The 19279-nt window shown below is 56.8% G+C and overlaps 1 protein-coding gene across 3 annotated transcripts in view; it reads left to right on the top strand.

Moving 5' to 3' along the window:
• The first annotated feature begins 6261 nt into the window (after positions 1-6261).
• The window catches only part of ADCY3 (adenylate cyclase 3), a 58492-nt gene continuing 45474 nt past the window's right edge, over positions 6262-19279 (top strand). Inside the window, exons 1-2 of one of the 3 annotated variants that reach the window (XM_019483794.2) lie at positions 6262-6363; positions 6731-8074. In XM_019483794.2, the coding sequence (XP_019339339.1) occupies positions 7400-8074 (675 nt within the window). In that variant the 5' untranslated portion in view covers positions 6262-6363; positions 6731-7399. Of the gene's footprint in view, positions 8075-11545; positions 11622-19279 lie in introns of those variants that run through there. The other 2 variants (XM_006258853.4, XM_059728320.1) reach the window with 2 other exon arrangements.

Genomic DNA, 19279 nt, shown 5'->3' on the forward strand with positions numbered 1-19279 from the left:
GGGCTGCAGTACTGAAAGGCCAGCCAGCTTCTCATCATCTCCCCGGTCACGGGCACAGGCCTGCCGGCTCACTTTGGACCTCTCTTCGTCGGTGACATTCTCCGACCAAATAGCAAAGCTCTGCGGCTAACTGGGCCGTAGTGTTGTTGCTCCACGTTTTCCTCGGTCAGCAGGCAATGCGTTAACCCACCATTAACCCTAATCTCTGACCTGAGATTCCTGATAAAGCGGCGGGCATCGTGCCTCCCTGGATGCCTCTCTGTTAAGGGTTTATGTAGCTGCCCGTTCCCTGGTTATGTCCATCCATATAAACTCTGGCAATGCTTCACATGAAGCTGGTACTTCTCCCTCTTCTGAGGTCAAAATGCTGCTAGGGATCGGTTGGGAGTTTTCTTTTTGGTGGTGTTGGGTCTCGAGTGGGCGTCTGAATTGTAAGTGCTGCGGATAGCAGAGAAACCATGACTCACTGCTGGAGGGGACACGTACGACTACCTTCTCTGTGCCCATGTGCAATACGATGCACCAGTCTGGGGACCTGAGGACCTCTCTCATGCTCGTTTTTGTCCCAGCACCCAGGTCGCTCCTTGTCTTGACCTCACGACTGCTCAGCAGCAGTCACCACGTCTGTCACTGCCGCTCTCTGTGGACCGTGCCACCGACAGCACCTTGCTCTGGGGCATTTTGTGGTGGAGAGGAGGTCGCTGTCAGTGGCTTGGCTCTGATATGGCTCTTGAAAGAACAGGCTTGAGTCTGGTACTTTCAAAGGTCACAAATGAACTGAGCTTACAGGTCTCAGCCCGTCCCTTAGTAATGCTTTGTCCTTGGTACGAAAGCCTCTCTTGCAAAGCCGGGCGTATGCAGAAGCCTCTGCAGAGTCGCTGGGGAGAGGGAAGGACCTGCAGAGCAGGATGGAGGGATGAGAGGAAGGGGCTGAGGGTCGGGCAGAACGGCAACAGCGCCTCATTTGCCTCCGGTGCCCTCGACTCCAGCTGGCACCATAAGTAGGCCTCCGTCTCCCACACTAACTGATTTTTTAGGGACTTGGGCCCACATTTAGGCACCCAAGAGCAGCTGGGTGTCTTATTAGATGCTGTAGGGTCTGGCACCAGGTGCTCAGAAGCTCAGTATTGCAGGAACTAACTTGTAGGGTTTGTTGGACCCGGCCCAGCAGCTCTCAGAGGTGAGAAACGTCCCATTCATCTCATCAGGGCGTGTACTCTGAAGCCTAAAGATGAGCACTCAGAGATTCATACCATTGACTGCTTCCCTGCCAGTTGCTCCAGCAGAAACACCCAGCTCTCCCTCCCAACATCCAGGATCCCCAGCTGCCCCTGACCTTCCATTATTTCGGGGGGCAAGGGCATCTCACAAATGCAAACACAGATAGGACATCAGTGCCAAAACCACAAGGCCATGTCACATCATACCTCAGTGTCACACGTACACACATGTAATGTCAGAGGAAGTCACCTTGGGGGCAATGGGCCCGTCCTACTGTCCATACTCATGTTCAGTGCCTTAACTTCATCCTCCTTAAACTCCTCAAGGGATTTCAATCCAGGCGGGCAGGGATGGCAGCACAAGTCCTATGGGATTGGGGTGAAGTCCAAGACTTGGGAAGCCTGGTTGCAGTCTTTCTTCTTCCATAGATGTCCTGCGGGACTCCAGGCAAGCGCCATAGCCTCTCTGTGTGCATGCCTGCACGTGCAAATAAGCGAGACTTAAATAAGCGCATTAAGTGGTTTTTGGCAGGTGTCTACACATGCAGGGACTTGGCACTAAAGTTAATGCCAGGTCGCGCCTACATGTGCGTTGATGTGCTTTAATTAATCACACCTAAATTTGATACCTGCATTTGTAGATACCAAATTTAGGTGTGATTTGCCTAATTTTGCCATTTTTAATGTGCATGAAGACCATGCACATGTAGATGTGCATCCGTAATGCACATTAAAGTAGGCTAATGTGCATTAACACATTTCATGTAGACATGCCCTGTGTCAATCCTCCTGCTCTAATATAATAGCACGGATCTCCCTCCATGCAGGGGGAGTAGGACTCTACCTATCCCAAAGCTCAGGCTGTTTCAGAAGCCACGGCTTTATACACGACAGCACGGCTACGTGGTGTCTGGGCCAGGGTGCAGCGCTGTGTGTAAAGTGAAGGAAGTGGAGCTTAGCTCAAGGGAGTGCATGACGGCGAGAAGGAATAGGAGGAAATGGAGAGCTGGGAGGTAAGCAAGGGATTTATCAGGCCACAGCAAGAGCTCCCAGGAGGAAGGGTGGAGGATGCACTGCCTGAGTCAGCTCGGATGAGGCTGTTGCTATAATAAATGAGAGACGCTGCCCTGCCGCAGGGAGATGGGGCTGGGATTTACCAGGTCTTGCAGTTTCCCTCCATGATCAGCCCACTGAACACGGTCCTGCCTGAGAGATGGGCTTCTCCGGGCAGAGCTCGGCATGGGCCTGGGCATGAATAGGACCTGCCTTTGGCTTGTTTTAAACCTGCTCGCTCATCGTTCCCTTGTGCATCCCTGGTTGTGGTAACGAGAGAGATGGTAAATAGGAAATATATGCTTATTTTCTCCCCACCGGTCATGATTGTATAGACCTCCATCCTATCCCCCCTCAGTGGTCTCTCCAAGCTGCAAAGTCCCATCTCCCCTTGTACGGAAACCTCTCCATGTCCCTAATCATCCCTGTCGCCCTTCTCCAGACCTTTTCCCTCTCTGCTACAGCCTTTTCTGCTTGGGACCCGCGCCTTCTTGGAGCCTGCAGGCATGCTGCGTGGTCATCACAGGCCCCTGCCATACGTTACGTATATCACTCAATTAACTGGTGAATTGTGCAATATATTTAAACCGGCCATGCATGCAAAGTAATGATCGCACAATTAACTGGTTCATTGCACAATACATTTAGACTGGCCACAGGTGCAAAGTAATTATCAGATTATCAACAGAGCCAACCGGCTCTGAATTTAGGGCTTGAAAACATGTAACAACTCTGTAGCTGGTTTCTATTCAAAGGGGCCCTAGGGACCATTGATGGAGTAGTCAGCCAAGACGGATATTGCTAAGCTGGGAGTCACCAGATGGCACTGCTGCACCGGCTGTTACGAGTTTCCTTCCCCGTCCACACTCTGCCTGGTGAAGTCCTGCTTGCTTGCCGGCAGGTTTGTCGGGCAGGTTCTCTGGGAAGTGCTCTTGCAAGCAGCAGGAGAGTAACACCTGAAACCGCTCCATGTGCAAAGGCTGAGGGATTTGGGGAGTTGTTCTGGTTCCGAGTTATGCTGAAATAAATGCTACGCATCCCTCCGAAGGTCACCTGATGAAATCCAGCCCCAGGGCAAGAGGGATCTGAAACCTGATACAAGATCGCAGCTGCTTGGGGTGGGGGGCTCTTAGTCCAGTTCGTGGGAAAGCAGCATCCTTGCAATGGCTAGTCTCAGCAGAGAGAGCAAGGACTCCACTCCCTTTTATACACAGGAGCATAAAAATGACCAGACTGCATCAGCTGCCAGGCCCACGTAGTTCAGCACCTTACCTCGAGCAACGGCCAGCCCTGGATGCGTCAGAAGAAAAATGAAATCCATAAAGGAAGTTTCTTCTCAACCCCATCAGTTGTTGGCTTTCGCTTTAAAGCATGAAGATTAGGGAGCAATGAGAACAAGGAGCAATGGGCTCAAGCTGCAGCAAGGGAAGTTGAGGTTGGATATTAGGAAAAACTTTCTCACGAGGAGGGAGGTGAAACAGTGGAACAGGCTCCTCAGAGAGGTGGTGGAGTCTCCATCCTTGGAGGTGTTTAAGCCTGGGTAGGCAAAGCCTTGGCTGGGATGATGGAGTTGGGGCTGGTCCTGCTTGGAGCAGGGGTTGGACAAGATGTGACCCCCAAGGTCCCTTCAGCCCTTGTTGTCTCTGATTGTATGATTAAGATCCCTTTATCCTGCCGGAAGCGATGGAGCGGGTTCTTATTTCCCATATACAGACCTAATCCTTCTGTGATACCTAGTGGCAGCAAGATTAACTTTGCACGGTGTCAAGCAGCATTTCTCTCAATCAGGATTGTCTCCCAGGGCCTCCCCAAATCCCACTGGGGAATTTTTATGCAGTTTGCATTGAAGTTGCTTGAAGACTGTTGGGACGGGCAGCAGTGCGCAGCTGGGAGACAGAGAAACCACCCAGCAGGCGCTAGGACGGGACAATCTCTTCTTGTTGGAGGACGCCTCGACAAGGCATGTCCTCATGCCTTCCCTTGCTATCCAAAGCTGATGCTGCACCTAGAAAGCCCAACTGGCTATGGGGAAAGAAACACAGAGCAAGCGGGCACCGCAGCAGAGCATCATCTCACTTCCCAGTGCCCTGCCACCCATCCCAGTGCCCTCTCGGGACAAGTCGGTCCCCAGCAATGTTGCTTACGGTACCTGGGTGGTAGCCCTTTAAACAGCTTGCGAGCCCTCTCCCAGCACTCACCGTGCTCCGTGTCTAGAAACCAGGCAGAGCAGCGATGTGTGGGCCTAACTAGGCTTTGCTTCTACCCCAAGTACTAAAGTTAATGCGCAGTAACTACGGCACATTAATGAACGTGTAGACGCGCCCAGAGAGCAGCTATCGATGTCCTGAAAGTGTCTCTGGGGGGGTCCTGCAAGGGTCCGCTGTCGGCCCCGTTCCTTCTGACTTTGCTTTAAAGCACGAAGGTCGAGGAGCAATGAGAACAAGGAGCCATGGCCCATTAACAGCTCAGATGTCCAAGCAGAGAGCGGGCTCATCGATGCCGCCAGGCTCGGAGGGGTCGGACGTGCTTCGGAGGGCAGCCCAGGAGCTCAGCATGAGCCCAAGGAAGCGGAGAGCTCCGTTCAAAACCAACCAGATGAAATGCAGTCGAGACAAGTGCAAAGTGCTGCTTTTGGGAGGGAGAAACACGGAAAAACTTCCTGGTCTGGTGGAGAAACCCGGGACCCAGCTCACTGGAGATTTTGGGAACAGCCAAACACCTGTCGGGGATGGTCTAGAAACAGGTTTGATTCCGCTTTGAAGGAGGGGTTGGCCCTTTATGGTCCCGATCACTCCCGCAGGCCATTACCTGAGCACCTGCCCTCTTGGCCTTTGTTTTGATGCTGCACCATAGACCCATTTCACAGATTTTTTATTTTTTTTTAATTTTGTGTCTTGGGCCAAATCCCTTCCGAGTTGTATTGACGGAGCAGAGCTCAATCATTCAAATCCGCAGGGCGCTACCACTGGCAAGTCTCCTCTCCCCTCGGCCTGGGGTTTCGGATACCCCCAAATCCACGGCAGGCCTCCTCTGTGAGCACCACCGACTGAAAACGATACAACCTTCAGGCCCACCAGCACTTTTTCCAATTCAACCTTATGCACCACCCGCAATTTTTTGTCGTATAAAGTCATTATAATAAGTCTGTTAACGTGTACCACTGACAGGCTGTCTGCGTACCGTAGGCGGTACCCATCTTCAGGATCTTCAAGACCAATGCATTGGGAGAGAGTAACCCATCAACCCACGGTAGTAATCCTGCTGATTTGACAAGGGCTTCGGCTGCTGTTGCAGGAAAACAAGTACGTAAAATTATATTCATGAAGGGAAAAAAACTCCCCATGTAAAACCTCGCACCTTCCCTTCCTGACCTTCAGGATCAGAGAGGAAGCTTGATGCTCAAATTGCTAACCCGCCAAAATGTGAAGTGCAAGAAAAAGGTAAAAAATCAGTTCAGGTCCCTTCCGACCCTAGAAACGATGACCGTCCAGCGAGCGGGGAAAAGGGGGAGACCTCCTCGTCCCGCGTACCGTGGAAACTAAAGCCGCGGGGTCGACAGCGGCAGTGCTGCCATGGGAGCACCCAGAGAGCGCGACGCAAACGAGTTCCCCGGGGATTGGGACCCGCTTGCCTCCCAAAAAGCCCCCCGCCGCCCCCCGGAAACTGTGCAGCATTCGCAGGGGTCCCCGCACACGCCGGCGTCGCTTCCCTGGCAGCGGAGACGCCGCTCTTGTCAGCCCTGAACGCAGTTAGACCCATTTCGCAGACAGGGGCACTGAGGCCAGGAGCGGGACCACGCTGCGGGATCAGGGGAGTGGGGGTCCCCCTCCCACCCCACTTGCAGGGCACCCCTGGCTTGCTGCTCCCCCCCCCGTGGGAAGGGGGCGGGGTGGAGCCGGGTGATTTGCATATGGGGGAGCTCATTTGCATCCGAGGCGGGAGCCCGGGCTGCGGCGGGCGGAGCCGCGGGAGCGGCAGCAGGAGCAGGCGCCGCCCGGCCGGGGAGGAGCAGCCGAGCCTCCGCGGTGCAGCCGCGGCCTCTCCTCCCTGCCCCGGCAGCCGGGCAGGGGCTCCCGGACCCGCACCCCGGGTAAGGCAGGGGCTGAGCCTTGCCCGGCTGCACTGGGGCTGCCCACGCTGCGGGGGCAGGAGCTGGGCACCCCCTTCTAGCCGGGGGCGCAGCCCCACGCCTGCCTCTGCCAGCCGTGCCGGGGGGGACCTGCTCCATCACTTGTGGCAGGTCCCCCTCTGCCACCCCGGTGCCCGGCGCTGATGCTCGGAGGCAACCCGGGCTCCCGCGGTACCCAAGGCGGCGGCGGTGGCGGTGGCGGCTGCAGCGTGGCATGGAGGAGGTGGCAAGCGGAGGCTGAGCGGGGGCCCTCGGTGGCAGAGGAGGCGAGGTGGGGGGTACCCGGCTCTGCCTCGCCCTCCACCCAAACCCTGCCTTGAACTTCCAGGCCTCGGCCCCGAACGCCAGCCTTCCCCGGAGCCCGGGAGCCTCACGCCCGGCTTGATGGGGAGCAGCCAGGGGTGAAAGACCGACGGCGCATTCGCCCCCCGGCTCCAGATGCAGACAGGCCCTCGTCCCTTCCCGGAGGAGACGCGGCAGAGCAGCCCCGGGGTGCGGGGGGCTTGCGGCGTGCGGGTGGCCGTCGAATCCTTCCTCGCCGGGCGATTCGGGCGCCGGGGAACGCCGCGCAGGTGGGGACCGCTCGTCTGGAGGAAATCGGGGAGAGGAAGAGGGCGGGGGAGTCGCCCCGAACTGCAGGAAGGGGCCCGCGAGCTGTCCAGCCGCGCAGCTGGATCCTCCAGATCGTCCCCGAACGCCGGCAGGGAGCTGAGCTCGTGATCCCGCCTGGACCCTGGCCAGATCCCTCCTTTTGGGCTCGCTTGTCTTGACGTTGTGTTTTGAGCAGGGCAGAGGGGGGGACGCCGCGGGAAGCAGAGGACGCGCCCGTTCTGCTACCGCCACGGTCCCGCTGGCGGGCTGAGCCGGGGCAGACGGATGCCGTGGCCAGCGCCCGCTCGCCTGAAGGCTGCCGGGAGGTAGATGGGCGCCGGAGCCTCGTTGCCGTAACCGGCGGCCGTGCCAGTTCTCCGTGGGTTGGCTGGGACGAGCGGCCAGGATGCCCAGGAACAGGGCCTTCTCCGAGCCCGAGTACTCGGCAGAGTACTCGGCGGACTACTCGGTCAGCCTGCCCTCCGACCCCGAGCACGGGGTGGGCCGGACCCACGAGGTGACGGTGAGGAGCTCGGGCTCGTGCCTGTGCCTGCCGCGCTTCATGCGCCTCACCTTCGCCCCCGAGTCCCTGGAGAACCTCTACCAGACCTACTTCCGCCGGCAGCGCCACGAGACCCTCCTGGTGCTGGTGGTCTTCGCGGCCCTCTTCGACTGCTACGTCATCGTCATGTGCGCCGTGGTCTACTCCCCGGACAAGCTGGCCCCCACGCTCGTGGCCTCGGTGGGCCTGGCTCTGCAGGTCTTGCTCTTCGTCCTCTGCAGGTACCGGCTCTTGCCGGACCGCGTCTCCCGCAAGTTCATGCCCTACGTCCTCTGGCTCCTCATCGTGGCCCAGATCTTCTGCTACCTGGGCCTCAACTTCGCCCGCTTCCACGAGGCCAGCGACACGGTGGGCTGGCAGGCCTTCTTCGTCTTCTCCTTCTTCATCACCTTGCCCCTCAGCCTCACGCCCATCGTCCTCATCAGCGCCGTGGCCTGCGGCATCCACACCCTGGTGCTCGGGGTCACCATCGCCCAGCAGCTGCAGGACTCCCTCAACGGAGGGGCCTTGCTCCGGCAGGTAAGGGCGGCTCGGGGCTCATTTTCTGTGTTTCTATGATCTGGGCTCAGTGGGTTCACGGCCGTCCCGATGATAGCACCATGCAGCTGCTAAACTCTGGTGGGGGGTTGCCTTTTGCCTGTCTTCCTCCCCCACTAGGCTGTACGCGTTAAGCTGCTGTGATCTGGACCTGCCAGGGATGGGCACTTCAGTGCAGCCTTTGTGTTTGCACGTCACAAAACGGGGTGGCATCACCACCCCCATTTTACAGGAGGGGAGACTGAGGCAACAGGGAAGGGAGCGACTCGCCCAGGGTTGCACGGCGTCTCCCCGGCCTCTGCCTCTTTTGTGTTCATCCCTGCCCCAGCTGTTCGGAAGGGCCTTTATCAGAAAGGCTGCGGGCGCGCAGCTGAGGACTGCGCCATCTTGGCTTGACGAACAGCTGCTTGCCGCCTTAAACCAGCGTAGGGAAAAAATATAAAGACGAACCCAGGCCTCGTCGCCCCCGCACGCAGCGTTCCTCACCCGGTAGCCCCTTGCGGGGCTGCTGCTGCTAGTCATGCAGCCCGCGTCTTCAAAACCCACCCCTGGTTTTCAGGGCCCAGCTTGGGAGGTCTTGGAGGGATCAACTTTTCAGCAAGCGCAGAGCCCCCGCCATCTGGCTGCTTTCCAAGGGGCTCGGCTTGGCTTGGGAACCTGACGTCTCCAAATTCACTCGGGGATGGGAAAGCAGTGCCCGCAGGCAGCCTTCTGGGAGCGCGCGGTGCTTGCGGGCGCTAGGAGTTGCTTTGTAGGGAAGAAGCCAGGTGCTGGCACGCGGCAACACGGCGCGCGGGGCCTCGTAGGATCTGTGACCTGGGTGTTGCGGCTCGCTGCAAATGGCTTCCTCCGTGCGATGCTTTGTGTTGGGCTTTTCGTGGCCTTGGAGGGCCAGATCCTGCCCGCTGGTGTGATAGGGTGAATGAGGATGGGTGGACAGGGGGCCGCAGGGGTATGACTTTGCCTCTTGCTTGGGAAGGCCAGGCTGGGCGTGAGTCACATTCTCCACCCTCTCCTGATGTGCGAGTGGTGTGAGTGCCCCATGGCCACCGAGTGAGTCAGTGGCAGGGTCAGGCTCACCCCCCCCCGAACTGTCCCAGCCCCGGCCATAACCGCGCTGCAGCCATCCCGGTTCAAAGTGTGATGACTGCCTGTGACGTCACCCCCGGCACAGCCTTCCTCCTCCGTCAATGAGTGTGTCATTGCTTACACACTCCATGTGTCTGGCTTTAGGGTCTGGGCTTCGGTTCCCTGCCCTGCTTCCCTTCTCCGGGGGGTCTGCCCATGCTTGAATGGTCCCTGCTGTTTGCAAGGGAGCGTGTCCTTGCAAAGTGCTTCTGAGGTGCTCCCTCCCCCTTTTTAGCACAGCTCTTCCCTCCGTGTGCCCAAAGATGCGGGGCGGGGGGGTCCTGCCCGTGCGAGATCAAGGAGATTGTGCGATTGACTCGGGAAGAGCACAGGGAGGGCGCGAGCAGGTGAGAGCGAGGATGCATGCCTGGAAACGTTTCAAAGAAATAACGCATGACAATTCCTCCTCCGGCTGCTCAATCAAGGATTTATTTTTTTTCCGTGCCTGACGAGCTACACGAGAGCTGTCGAGAGGCAGACACAGGAGAGAGCATCAGGTGTTTTGTCAGGCGAGCGCTGCGCTGCGCTGAGCAGGTGGGCTACGGACTGCGAGATGTTTAAAACAAGGTGAATTCACTCCCAAGTTCGTACCTCGGGAGGCGAGTCTCCCTTGGACGCTTTAGGTGTTTTGCCCTCGCTGTTCTCCTACTGTTCATTAGTGCCGCCATGCTCCCGTGTCCTTCGCACCCCCGTTTGGCCGGATCCCTTCCTGCTAACGGCACTCTGCACCTGGCAAGCCTGAACCGACGGCCGCGCTGGACCAAAACAGCGCGGACGTGTTTTTCTGACAACCGTCTCAGTCGCTCTTACAAGCGACTCAATGAGCACGCCGGCGTATCCAGTGTCCGGGCCGGGGCTTGGCTTTCCCAGCCGTGGTAGGGAGAGTGGTTCACGGAGCTGAGCTCAGGGAACTAAACTGAGCGAAGTATTTCCTTACTTCTCGGGGACATCGTTTAGGCAGGCAGAAAAATGCGCCTGGCTTGCTGGCGTGTTTATCTGCCAGGGACAGAAATCAAGCCCCCAGGACTTGGGTCACTTCAGATCTACAAGTGGCTCCTCTAAGCAATTAAAGAAAGAATGCCTTCAAAATAGGCTCCCCTCGCTCCTCGGTAGCGGCCGAATCTGGCCTGCAGGCCATCGGTTTGAGACCCCTGGTCTAAATAGGAAATGCAGAAAAAGGAAGGCTTGTCACCCCACACCTTACAGGCATGGAATTGGGGCTAAGTGACTCGCCCACGGTCATACAGGAAGCCAGTGGCAGAGCTAGGACCCAAAACCAGATCTCTGAATCCCTAACCTTAGTGATAAGCTCATCTTCTGGTGCAAACCTGGATCCCACGACCCGTATGTGGCCTCTGCTCTACCGTGTCAGGCCTGGCACACACGGGGCGGCTTGTTTCTACACTCGTTTCCTTTCTTCCGGGCATCACATGCCCTGTTCTGGCTTTGCTTCTTGGCAGGAACCGGCCGTCTGTTTCCAGCGGACTGTAGGACGGGCTGATTTCTCTCCTGTCCCGCTGGCAGGAAGCCCTTCCCTCCTCCACTTCCCTGCACCTTTGGCTTTTAGCTCTAGTTTGTGTCCACGTGTGGTGGAGGCTGCTGGGGTCCTGCCGCAAGAGGTCTGAGAGCGTGCCGTTCGCTAGCAAATCATCTCGCTAAGGACTTTTTTATCTGCCCCCCCGGCAAGCAGCCTCTTGTCTCGGCTCAGTGAACGCCACTTCATTTGGCCCCAGATGCATGACTGCCGGCGAGAGCAGAGCGTGTCTGCATCGGGGGTCTAGTCTGGGTTGCTTGGGGCATAGACGGGAGCGCGCTGTCACTTTGCATGGCAGGGGGTTTCTGCCCAGAGAGGGAGTCTCAGGACCCATCTCCGAACCACAGAGGTGCCCTGAGCCCTCTTCCACACGGGGAGTCCCGTAGAGATTTCACAACCATGGTCCCCTTATTGGCATGACCATCCCAGGGCTGATAGCAGGGCACAGCAGCCGTCATCCTGTTTCTCCCCATCGAGGACTCTCGGCATATAAAAGGGGTGATATTTTGGGCCCACCCGAGTTGTGCCCTCCATTGCTTTCCACCCTCTGGGAAGACAAGCCAAGTAAAAGAGGGCAAGGCCATGTCTCGCCCCAGTTACCAGGTGCAGCTGGTCACTGCTGTGCAATGCAAACCCCTCCTGCAGACAGATGAAGCCGCTCTTTGCACCTGAGTTATTCATCCGGCCCCGATGCAAAACGTGACACTAGAGCGTCCACCTCTGCGCTCGAGGTTTCATCATTGTTAGAGGCTGAAAGGGACGTTACAGATCATCGGGTCCAGCCCCCTGCACTCGGGCAGGACAGACCGCTGGGGCCAGACGATCCCAGCAAGGTGGGCGTCAAGACGCTTTCTGAAGATTGCCAGGGTAGGTGATTGTGCCGCTGTTTGCATGGGCTGCTTGGATATAGCAGGCTGGATACGAAGCAAAGCCCGAGTATAAGGGAAGGCCACCATAATATTTCCCCACGTGGCTTCGCTCAGCGCCCCAGGGACGGAGCCGCTGTGTTACGTGTCGCCCGGCGACACCGAAGTCCCTGCCCCAGCATCAGCCTTTCAGCTCTCTTGTTAATCATTTCCGCGGTACAGAGAGTACAGGGCCAGGAAAACCTAGGCAACGTGGCATGCCTGAGTCTCCGCACGCCCGGGAAGAGGAACATTATGTCCAGAAATAAACATCGTATGCTTGATTATTATAGACGTTTGTATGGCTCCTGCCGGAGGGGTGCTATTAATAGGCGGTCCTGAAGGTTGTCACTTGAGCGGTTGTAATCCAGGCGAGGTGGCTAAGGAGGAAGGTCTCGAACGGGTCAGAGTTCAGGTGCCGATGAGCAAAGGTGCTCGTGGGTTTGGGCATCAGCTGGGGAGCAGGATTCCCCGATCCCCCGCGGGTTTGTTGTGTGCTAGTTGGCCGATTGCTGCATCTCTCGTGTAACTGGGATGAGGGGTGATGGGGCATCAGCTGTGGGTGCCAACATAGACGGGGTGCCCCAGGTTTCCAGTTTGCCCCAGCACCCCCTGCTCTCTCATGCTCCCCCTTACTGCAGCCGATGCCTCGCCACTGAATTCGCCCTTTGCAGGAGTCGGTGGTGAAGGCAATTGGCAGCAAGCGTAAGGGGCAACTTCTGCAGCAGGGGTACGTGGGCGAGCAAGCAGGCATCAGCATGGAGCCTCTGGCTTACAGAAACCGGGCACCTGCGATCACAGGCAACCACGGGAAACCCCATCAGTGCAGCGGGGTCTCCTCTGCTCCAGCCCTCCCCGTCTCCCTTAGCCACGGAGCATGCCCATGACCGGCTCGGGATTTTCAGGACAAAAAAAACAAGCTTCAGAACAACCCCCTGCTCCAAGTCAGCTGTTCAGCATGTCCTCAGGAACTGCTCATGATGTGCTGGGCAATTGCACAGCGAAGAAGGTCTCCTTTGTGCTAGCTTCGTGCTCACCGGCTTGGGCGTCTGGGGGCATCCCCAGGGAATGAAGCAGAAGTTGGGGGGGAATGTGGCAATGTGAGTCGCAGCTTGTAAGAGCTTTGGTGCTTGGAAACTTCGGGGCAAAGAGGAGGTGCAGGGTTGGAGACTCAGCCCTCAGCCCCAGGGCTTGGTCTATAACGACCCTTTAATATTGGCAGATGCCCGCCTGCCTTTTTCATTGCTGTTTTTCATGCCTGGACCAGTCTCCTTCCTCTGTATGTATCGTCATCACCACCAATAACCAGGCCCAGTGATGAGGATAAATGCCCTCGTGCTAGCAGTAGCTAAGGCAGATCTCCACGTGGCCTTTCGGGAGCTGCGGGAGCCGGGCTCTCACCCAGGGGAGGGGAATTCGTAGCCCGCGGTTGCCTGTATCACGTGGATTTTTTTGCACTGGCCTCCAAACAGCCTCCGTTCCCTCTGTGCAAGGCACGTTTCCCATCGGTGCCTTTCGGGTGCAGGCTGCCACGGATCTTCTCTTTATAAAGCAAAGGTTGGATCGTCCTCAGATCCGGGCCCTTGGTGCCACTGGTGTGGTTTAGAGACAGTCTGCCCCCAACCAAGCCTTCATGCCAGCAACAGCCGATGCCCAGAGAGTAGCCTGGCTGCCAGGCTGTCGCTTGGTTCGGGTTGCCCAGCACCCAGCCTGGTGTACCGCAGCCTCCAGGCTGCTCCAGATGGGGTCGTGGCGCTTTGTGAGTTGGGGTCCCAGTTCCCCGGCTGGGGTTTCACTTTTCCCCCCGCTTGCCCGCGTGTCCTTGTTTGATAGCTCCCCAGAAATCACATCCTAATTCCCTGCTCCCGAGGGCCAGTCAGAAGTGTGTTGGTGCAAGTTGCACCGGTTCCTATAGCCGGCATCACATCTGGATGCCGCAGCCTGAGTGGGCCGTGTTCCCAGTGATGGCAGGGCTGAGCGGAGGTGGGCTTCAGCAGGAGTCCAGGTCGGGCCTGTGCTGAGGTGCTTGAGCTGCATTGCTACCATGCTCAGTGCTCTCTGGGGTACCCAGCATTTCCCTCCTGGTTGCTCCTATTGCCTTGGCCCTCCACATCCCACAGAGCCATGCACCTTCCTGATGGCCGCATATCCAGACATGGATCAGGGGAGCCGGGTTAGCAGGCCTGGGAGAGGCAGGGAAAACCCCTGTCTGATGCTTTGGGGGATATCACAGACCCCGGTCTCGCACCGTGGCGCAGTAGACAGACCCTCGACTCGCTCGAGGTGCTGGGCTGGTTCCTTGGGTGCATTAAATCATCTTGGCTCCATGGAGGAGCTGAGCTTACACCCGCTGAGAACTTGGCCCCTGGGCCTGGATACCTGTTTGCATTTAGCAGTAGGCAACTGAAACGCTGGGCAGCCCCTGTGGGGATTTGTCTGCCACCAGAGCCAGGGGCCGGGGGACATCAGGGCTCAGACTGGATTCGAGGGGTGCAAACGCTGTTGGCTTCCCAGCTGCAAAACCTCTCCCTGCACTGCATGGGGACCATATCCCTCGCTCCCCCAGTGTGATGGGCTCCCCACCTCTTCCCACTCCCACCCTGCCTGGAGCTGCCCTGCTTCCCCTTACACCCGTGATTCTCCACCGGGCAGCGCAGCGTTAGGCGTGCAAACGTGAATCACAAGATGAAGCCCAGAGGTTCCAAAAAAAGAAATCCAGTGACAGCCTTTCAGAGCTCTTGGCAAGAGAAAAACTGCTCTATTATTTTTCTGTAGGCAAAAAAAAAAGGGGGGGGGAAAAGAGTTGGCATCTTCCAAGGGGTGCCTCGAGTCTATCTAGGGATGCCTTGATGCTACAAGGTGGAGCAGTGCTACAACTAAGTCCCTTCTCAATGCTTCTCTGCAGGGGCAGGACCCTCCTTGGCTGCGTGGAGGGAGGCCTGTGCCACCACCCCGCAGCTGGCACAAGGCACGGGTAGACGGTCCTGCACTTCAGCCGGCTCCCGCAGTCCCGGCAGCAGCTGGGGCTTTGGGCTCTGGCAGCCGAGCAGAGCTGTATGCAGCTGCCAGCATTGCATGGGTGTGCATGTCCCCCGGCAGCTTGGCGGTGGTGACTGCTGGCTTCTCGCCAGGTGTGCACAGAGCGGGCTGTAGTTCTCTCTCTTTTATCCAGGCTCGTGGATCAAATGATGCTGAATCTCTGCAGGAGCCTCTCTGCTGCAGATGTGAGCTGGGAGGTATTCGCAGGGCTGCAGCACCCTCTGCTTCTTGGCCCTGGGTTTGCATCCAGCCCGGATGGGTAGCCGGTGGAAGAAGCGATTGCGCCGAGGAGGGGCTCGGTGTGGTCCTGGTGACAAGAATCAAACCCAGAGTCCAGCAGGAAGGCTCCAAACGCCGCCTCTCAGGCACGATCATGAGGGGCGTCCCAAAGATGCTGCAGACGGCTCTTCTGGGCCCCTGGGAGCTGGCTTATAGTCCACCCATGAAAGGCCCGTGTGAATGTAGGTGCCCGTTGCACCCTGCCCGAGTCCCCGCACAAGCAGGGTAACACACTCTCCTCTTAGCTTTAAGACTGAGCGACAAGAAGCAGCGAGGAGGGGGACAACCCGCCTGCCCTTTTTGCATGAATAGATGTCCAGGAACTCATGCAGGGTGGCTTGGATCCCATTTAGGCACCTAGTAGGCGGGTTCGGATGTGGCCTTTGGTTCGAGTCCCGGCTTTGTCTGGGGAGGCTATTCCCTTCGCGGAGGGACCTTCCGAAAAAGCCCCAAGCCGCCCTCTGGAGCGCTGGCCCAGCCGCGTCCACCCCTTTGCCTTTTCCTCTTCTTTGTAGGGGGTGATGAAAATGGTCCCCTGAGCTACTGGGGTTTATGCCCTTTGGAAAGACTTAGGCCAAGAAGTCTCCTTCTTGGCTTCAGTCTTTCCAAGTGCCATAAACCCCGTAGCGGTGTTGTGCAGGGACAAGGCAGGAGCCCCGAAGCTGAGACCGGTACGGGGAGGGAGGAACGGAGATGGGCTGCAGTGACTTTCAAAGGGCGATGCTGCTTTTTCTCTTCCTCTGCCTCTCCCAGGGCCGAGATTCAGCTTTTTTTCACCATGAAGGCTTGCAGCGAGGTGGGTTTGAGCAGCCCCGCGGCTGGCCGGGGTGCCCTCCTGGGCCCAGACAGCCTCGTTAGAGCAGTTAGTCGTCATGACAACCTGGGGAAGTTGCTTAAAAATAGCAAAGAGCATTTTTGCCCTTCCTCCCAGCCTCCAGCATTTTCTTTGCTCTTCCTCAGGGGTCTCCCAGGGTTTCCCTTGCAGGGGAACTTCCCCCTTGCCTCCCAGGGAAGCCACCTTGCTGGAGACAAGCCAGGCCAGGAGGATGCTCCGGTCCTCGTTCCCATCCTGTTCCCATCCCCTTTGCCCTGGCCGGGTCTGTACAGCCCCTGGCAAACAAGGCCTCTCCATGCTATAGCGGTAACACCACTGTTGGCATCCTGACACTTGGCAATCCTGCGTCGCAGCGCGGTCAGCCTGGCTTTGGAGCTGGGACGTGGGACTGTGCAGAGAGGAAGGGACTGGGCAATGGGTCGGGGACCTGGGAGCTCTGTTTGATTCCTTCCTCTGCCACAGACCTCCAGCGTGACCTTGGGTCCGGCATCGAAACTCTCCCTGCCTTAGTTTCCCCTGTGTAAAACGAGGATAAGCAACATATTTTTTGGCAAAAATATTTATTTCTATCCATCTACATATAGATCTATCTCTATATCAATCAATCGGTCTGTCTAGATATAAACCTGTACCTCTAACAACCCATTAAGTCACCACTGTGGTTCACTTGATTAACCAAAACACGCTTGGACAGTTAAACATATTTTCATCCCGGTACAGAGTTTGCACCGCGCTCCCATCACCAATTCAGTGCTTTCACTCGTCATTTTTTTTTGGTAAAAATATATGTCTTTTTTATATATATATATATATATATAAAAGACATGGGTTATGGAGGTAACCATATATATGTTATAAAAGATACAGGTTAAGAAGGTAATGAACTGTCTAGAAGGTGTGTGTGTATATATGTCAGGGGGTTGGACTTGATGATCTGCTCAGGTCCCTTCTGACCCTACCATCTATCTATCTATCTATCTATCTATCTATCTATCTATCTATCTATCTATCTATCTATCTAACCTTTATTTAAATCTATATAAAGGTTTTATATATATATATATATATATATATATAACCTTTATATAGATATATAAAAAACCTTTATATAGATATAAATAAAGTTTAGATAGATAGATAGATAGATAGATGGTAGGGTCAGAAGGGACCTGAGCAGATCATCAAGTCCAACCCCCTGACATATATACATATATATATATACACACACGCACACATCTTCTAGTCACTGTTCATCACCTGCATAACCCAAGAGAAAAACCCATCGCTGTTGTAGCACCTTCAGGGGTGCTGGGAGGGCCAGTACCAGAAATGTGAAGTCATGGGACCAGGATGGCACCTTGTCTAAACAGCTGACAGTGCATAGGGAGGGGGGTTGATGCTCGTGGGGTTGACCCTGGACCCATCTGGGGTTAAATCCTCACCAGGAGTGAGAGCAGGGACCCTTGATGTCTGTACCTTAGCCTCCAGGCCTGGGGGACAGGGTCTTGTTCAGACCTGGGCACTTTGGGTGGGAGAGGGTCGTGCCCAGGGTGGAGCTGGGGTCGAACCTTCTTGGGTTTGCCTTTGTCGCTGTGGCAGGCAGAGGGGTCTGAAAAGGACTGAGGCTCTTTTCAGAGCGGTTGGTGGGGTTGCTGGGCCTAGGAGCTTTAGGCACCCTGCGTTCTCCATCCACAGCCGTCTGTCCCCCTTATTCCCCGGCGCTGGGGAGGAGCCTGCCCTGCCTCCAGCCTTGCACGGCATGCTTTGCTCACCTCCCTGCACGGCCTGGAAGGGGCTCTGGAGAGAGAGACGCCGGCTGCACAGGAGCGCCTGCACCGTCCAGGCGCGTGGCGGGACACTGAGCGGAGGAGCGGCGGAAGGAGCACGTGTACTTCTGCTCACTGCACTAATTGGCCACTAGTGTTCGAGTCCCCCGGGGCTGTGCGCCGTTGCTAAAGGCACCTAATAATACTCCGCATTTCTCCGGTGCTTTGTAAACATGGACTCACTCATCCTCACAACGCTAAGCTCCCCGGAAGGGAGGCAAGTAACCTGTCCCGCACCGCCCTGTTGTGGGAGGAGAAACTGAGGCATGGAGCAGTCAGGTGACTCTCCCAAGGCCATGGGGAGAGCCTGTGTCAGAGCTGGGATTGGGACACCGGTGCTCCTAGCCCCGTTCTCCAGCGGCCGTTAGCCTGACTGGACAAATCCCCATTCAGTTTGGCTGCAGGGCACCTGCATGTGAGGAGCGGGACCGCACTCCATATCCCTATGCCTGGGAGACTGGGGGGCCGTAAGAGGACTGAGGTTGCCTGTGGAGTAGGAGGGATAAGGGGTCAAGTGTTAGGGGCAGCTGGAAGAGAAGGGAATTTCTGAATGGCTCCGTCGTCTTCCTCTTGGCTCTCTGCGACGTGTGACTGCATGCAGGGGTCCTCCCCTAGTCCCGATGGTTTTTAATACAACAGGGACTTCCTGAGGTCCCGTCCAACCCCCGTTTTCTATGATTTTAGGGACGGCTTTTTGGGTCGCACAGGGCAGCTGGGCTTAGGCCGCGAACAGGGGGAAGAGAGCTATAAAAATTGCTCAGGGACGACCCCGAGGAAAGGTTCAAAGCGCAGGAGATGAGGTGTTGGTAGCCTTCCCACTAGTATTTCACTCAACCTCGTGTCAGGAACCGGTTTTGACACGGTGGCAGGATACCTTGCATCATTCCCACAAGAGATCATGAGTTGGGGGTCCTCATCTGATTACTCAAGTGCAACCGGACTCAGCACATGCACGGCCTTGGTGCTGCCCGGTGTTTGTGGCATCCCCGTGTCGAACACACTCTACTTAGCCGTGCAGAGATCCTTTTCATCGTCACAGCCTGCAAACCCGACCAGCCTCCCCTGGGTTTGGAGAGTCCAGCTGGGTTCTTGGCTTCCTGTGCATCATTGCCCTCCGTCAAGCGTCTGCAGGTTATTTGCTGAGCGGCATGTATGCAGACGCCTGCTTGTATTTTCCGGCGTGCGTGCTGGCACGCATTCGTTAGCTGATATGCCCCCACCTCACCTTAGTAAGACCGAGTCAACTTGAAGCCATAGCAATGCCTGTTGTCTTCAAATGAAGCCCTCCTTTGGCGTGGCCTCCTTTGGTGTATTTGCCTCTTGGGGCATGAGCTGGTTGATGCCCCAGGAGGACCTGATGCCAGCTCCTGCCCCTGCAGCTGGGCTTTGCTGCAGGGTGCAGGGAAGGAAAGCAGGCACGGAGAAAGGTAGCGTTTGGTCTCCGTGGCTCCCTTCCTTAGAGAGTTTTATCGTCATCCGGTGTCTTGTGCCCGTGGTGTCCAGGAGGGGTGAGAGCGGGCAGTTCTCATGGATAGAGGCTTTATTGTGTGGTCACCTGCAATCGCAGCAGGCTGGACTCAGTGACCAGGGAGACCCCTTCCAGCCCTGTGCTCCTAAAAGCATCCCCATGCAGGGTGCCCC

Source organism: Alligator mississippiensis, chromosome 1 (genome assembly GCF_030867095.1).
Source record: "Alligator mississippiensis isolate rAllMis1 chromosome 1, rAllMis1, whole genome shotgun sequence".
NCBI lineage: Eukaryota > Metazoa > Chordata > Crocodylia > Alligatoridae > Alligator > Alligator mississippiensis.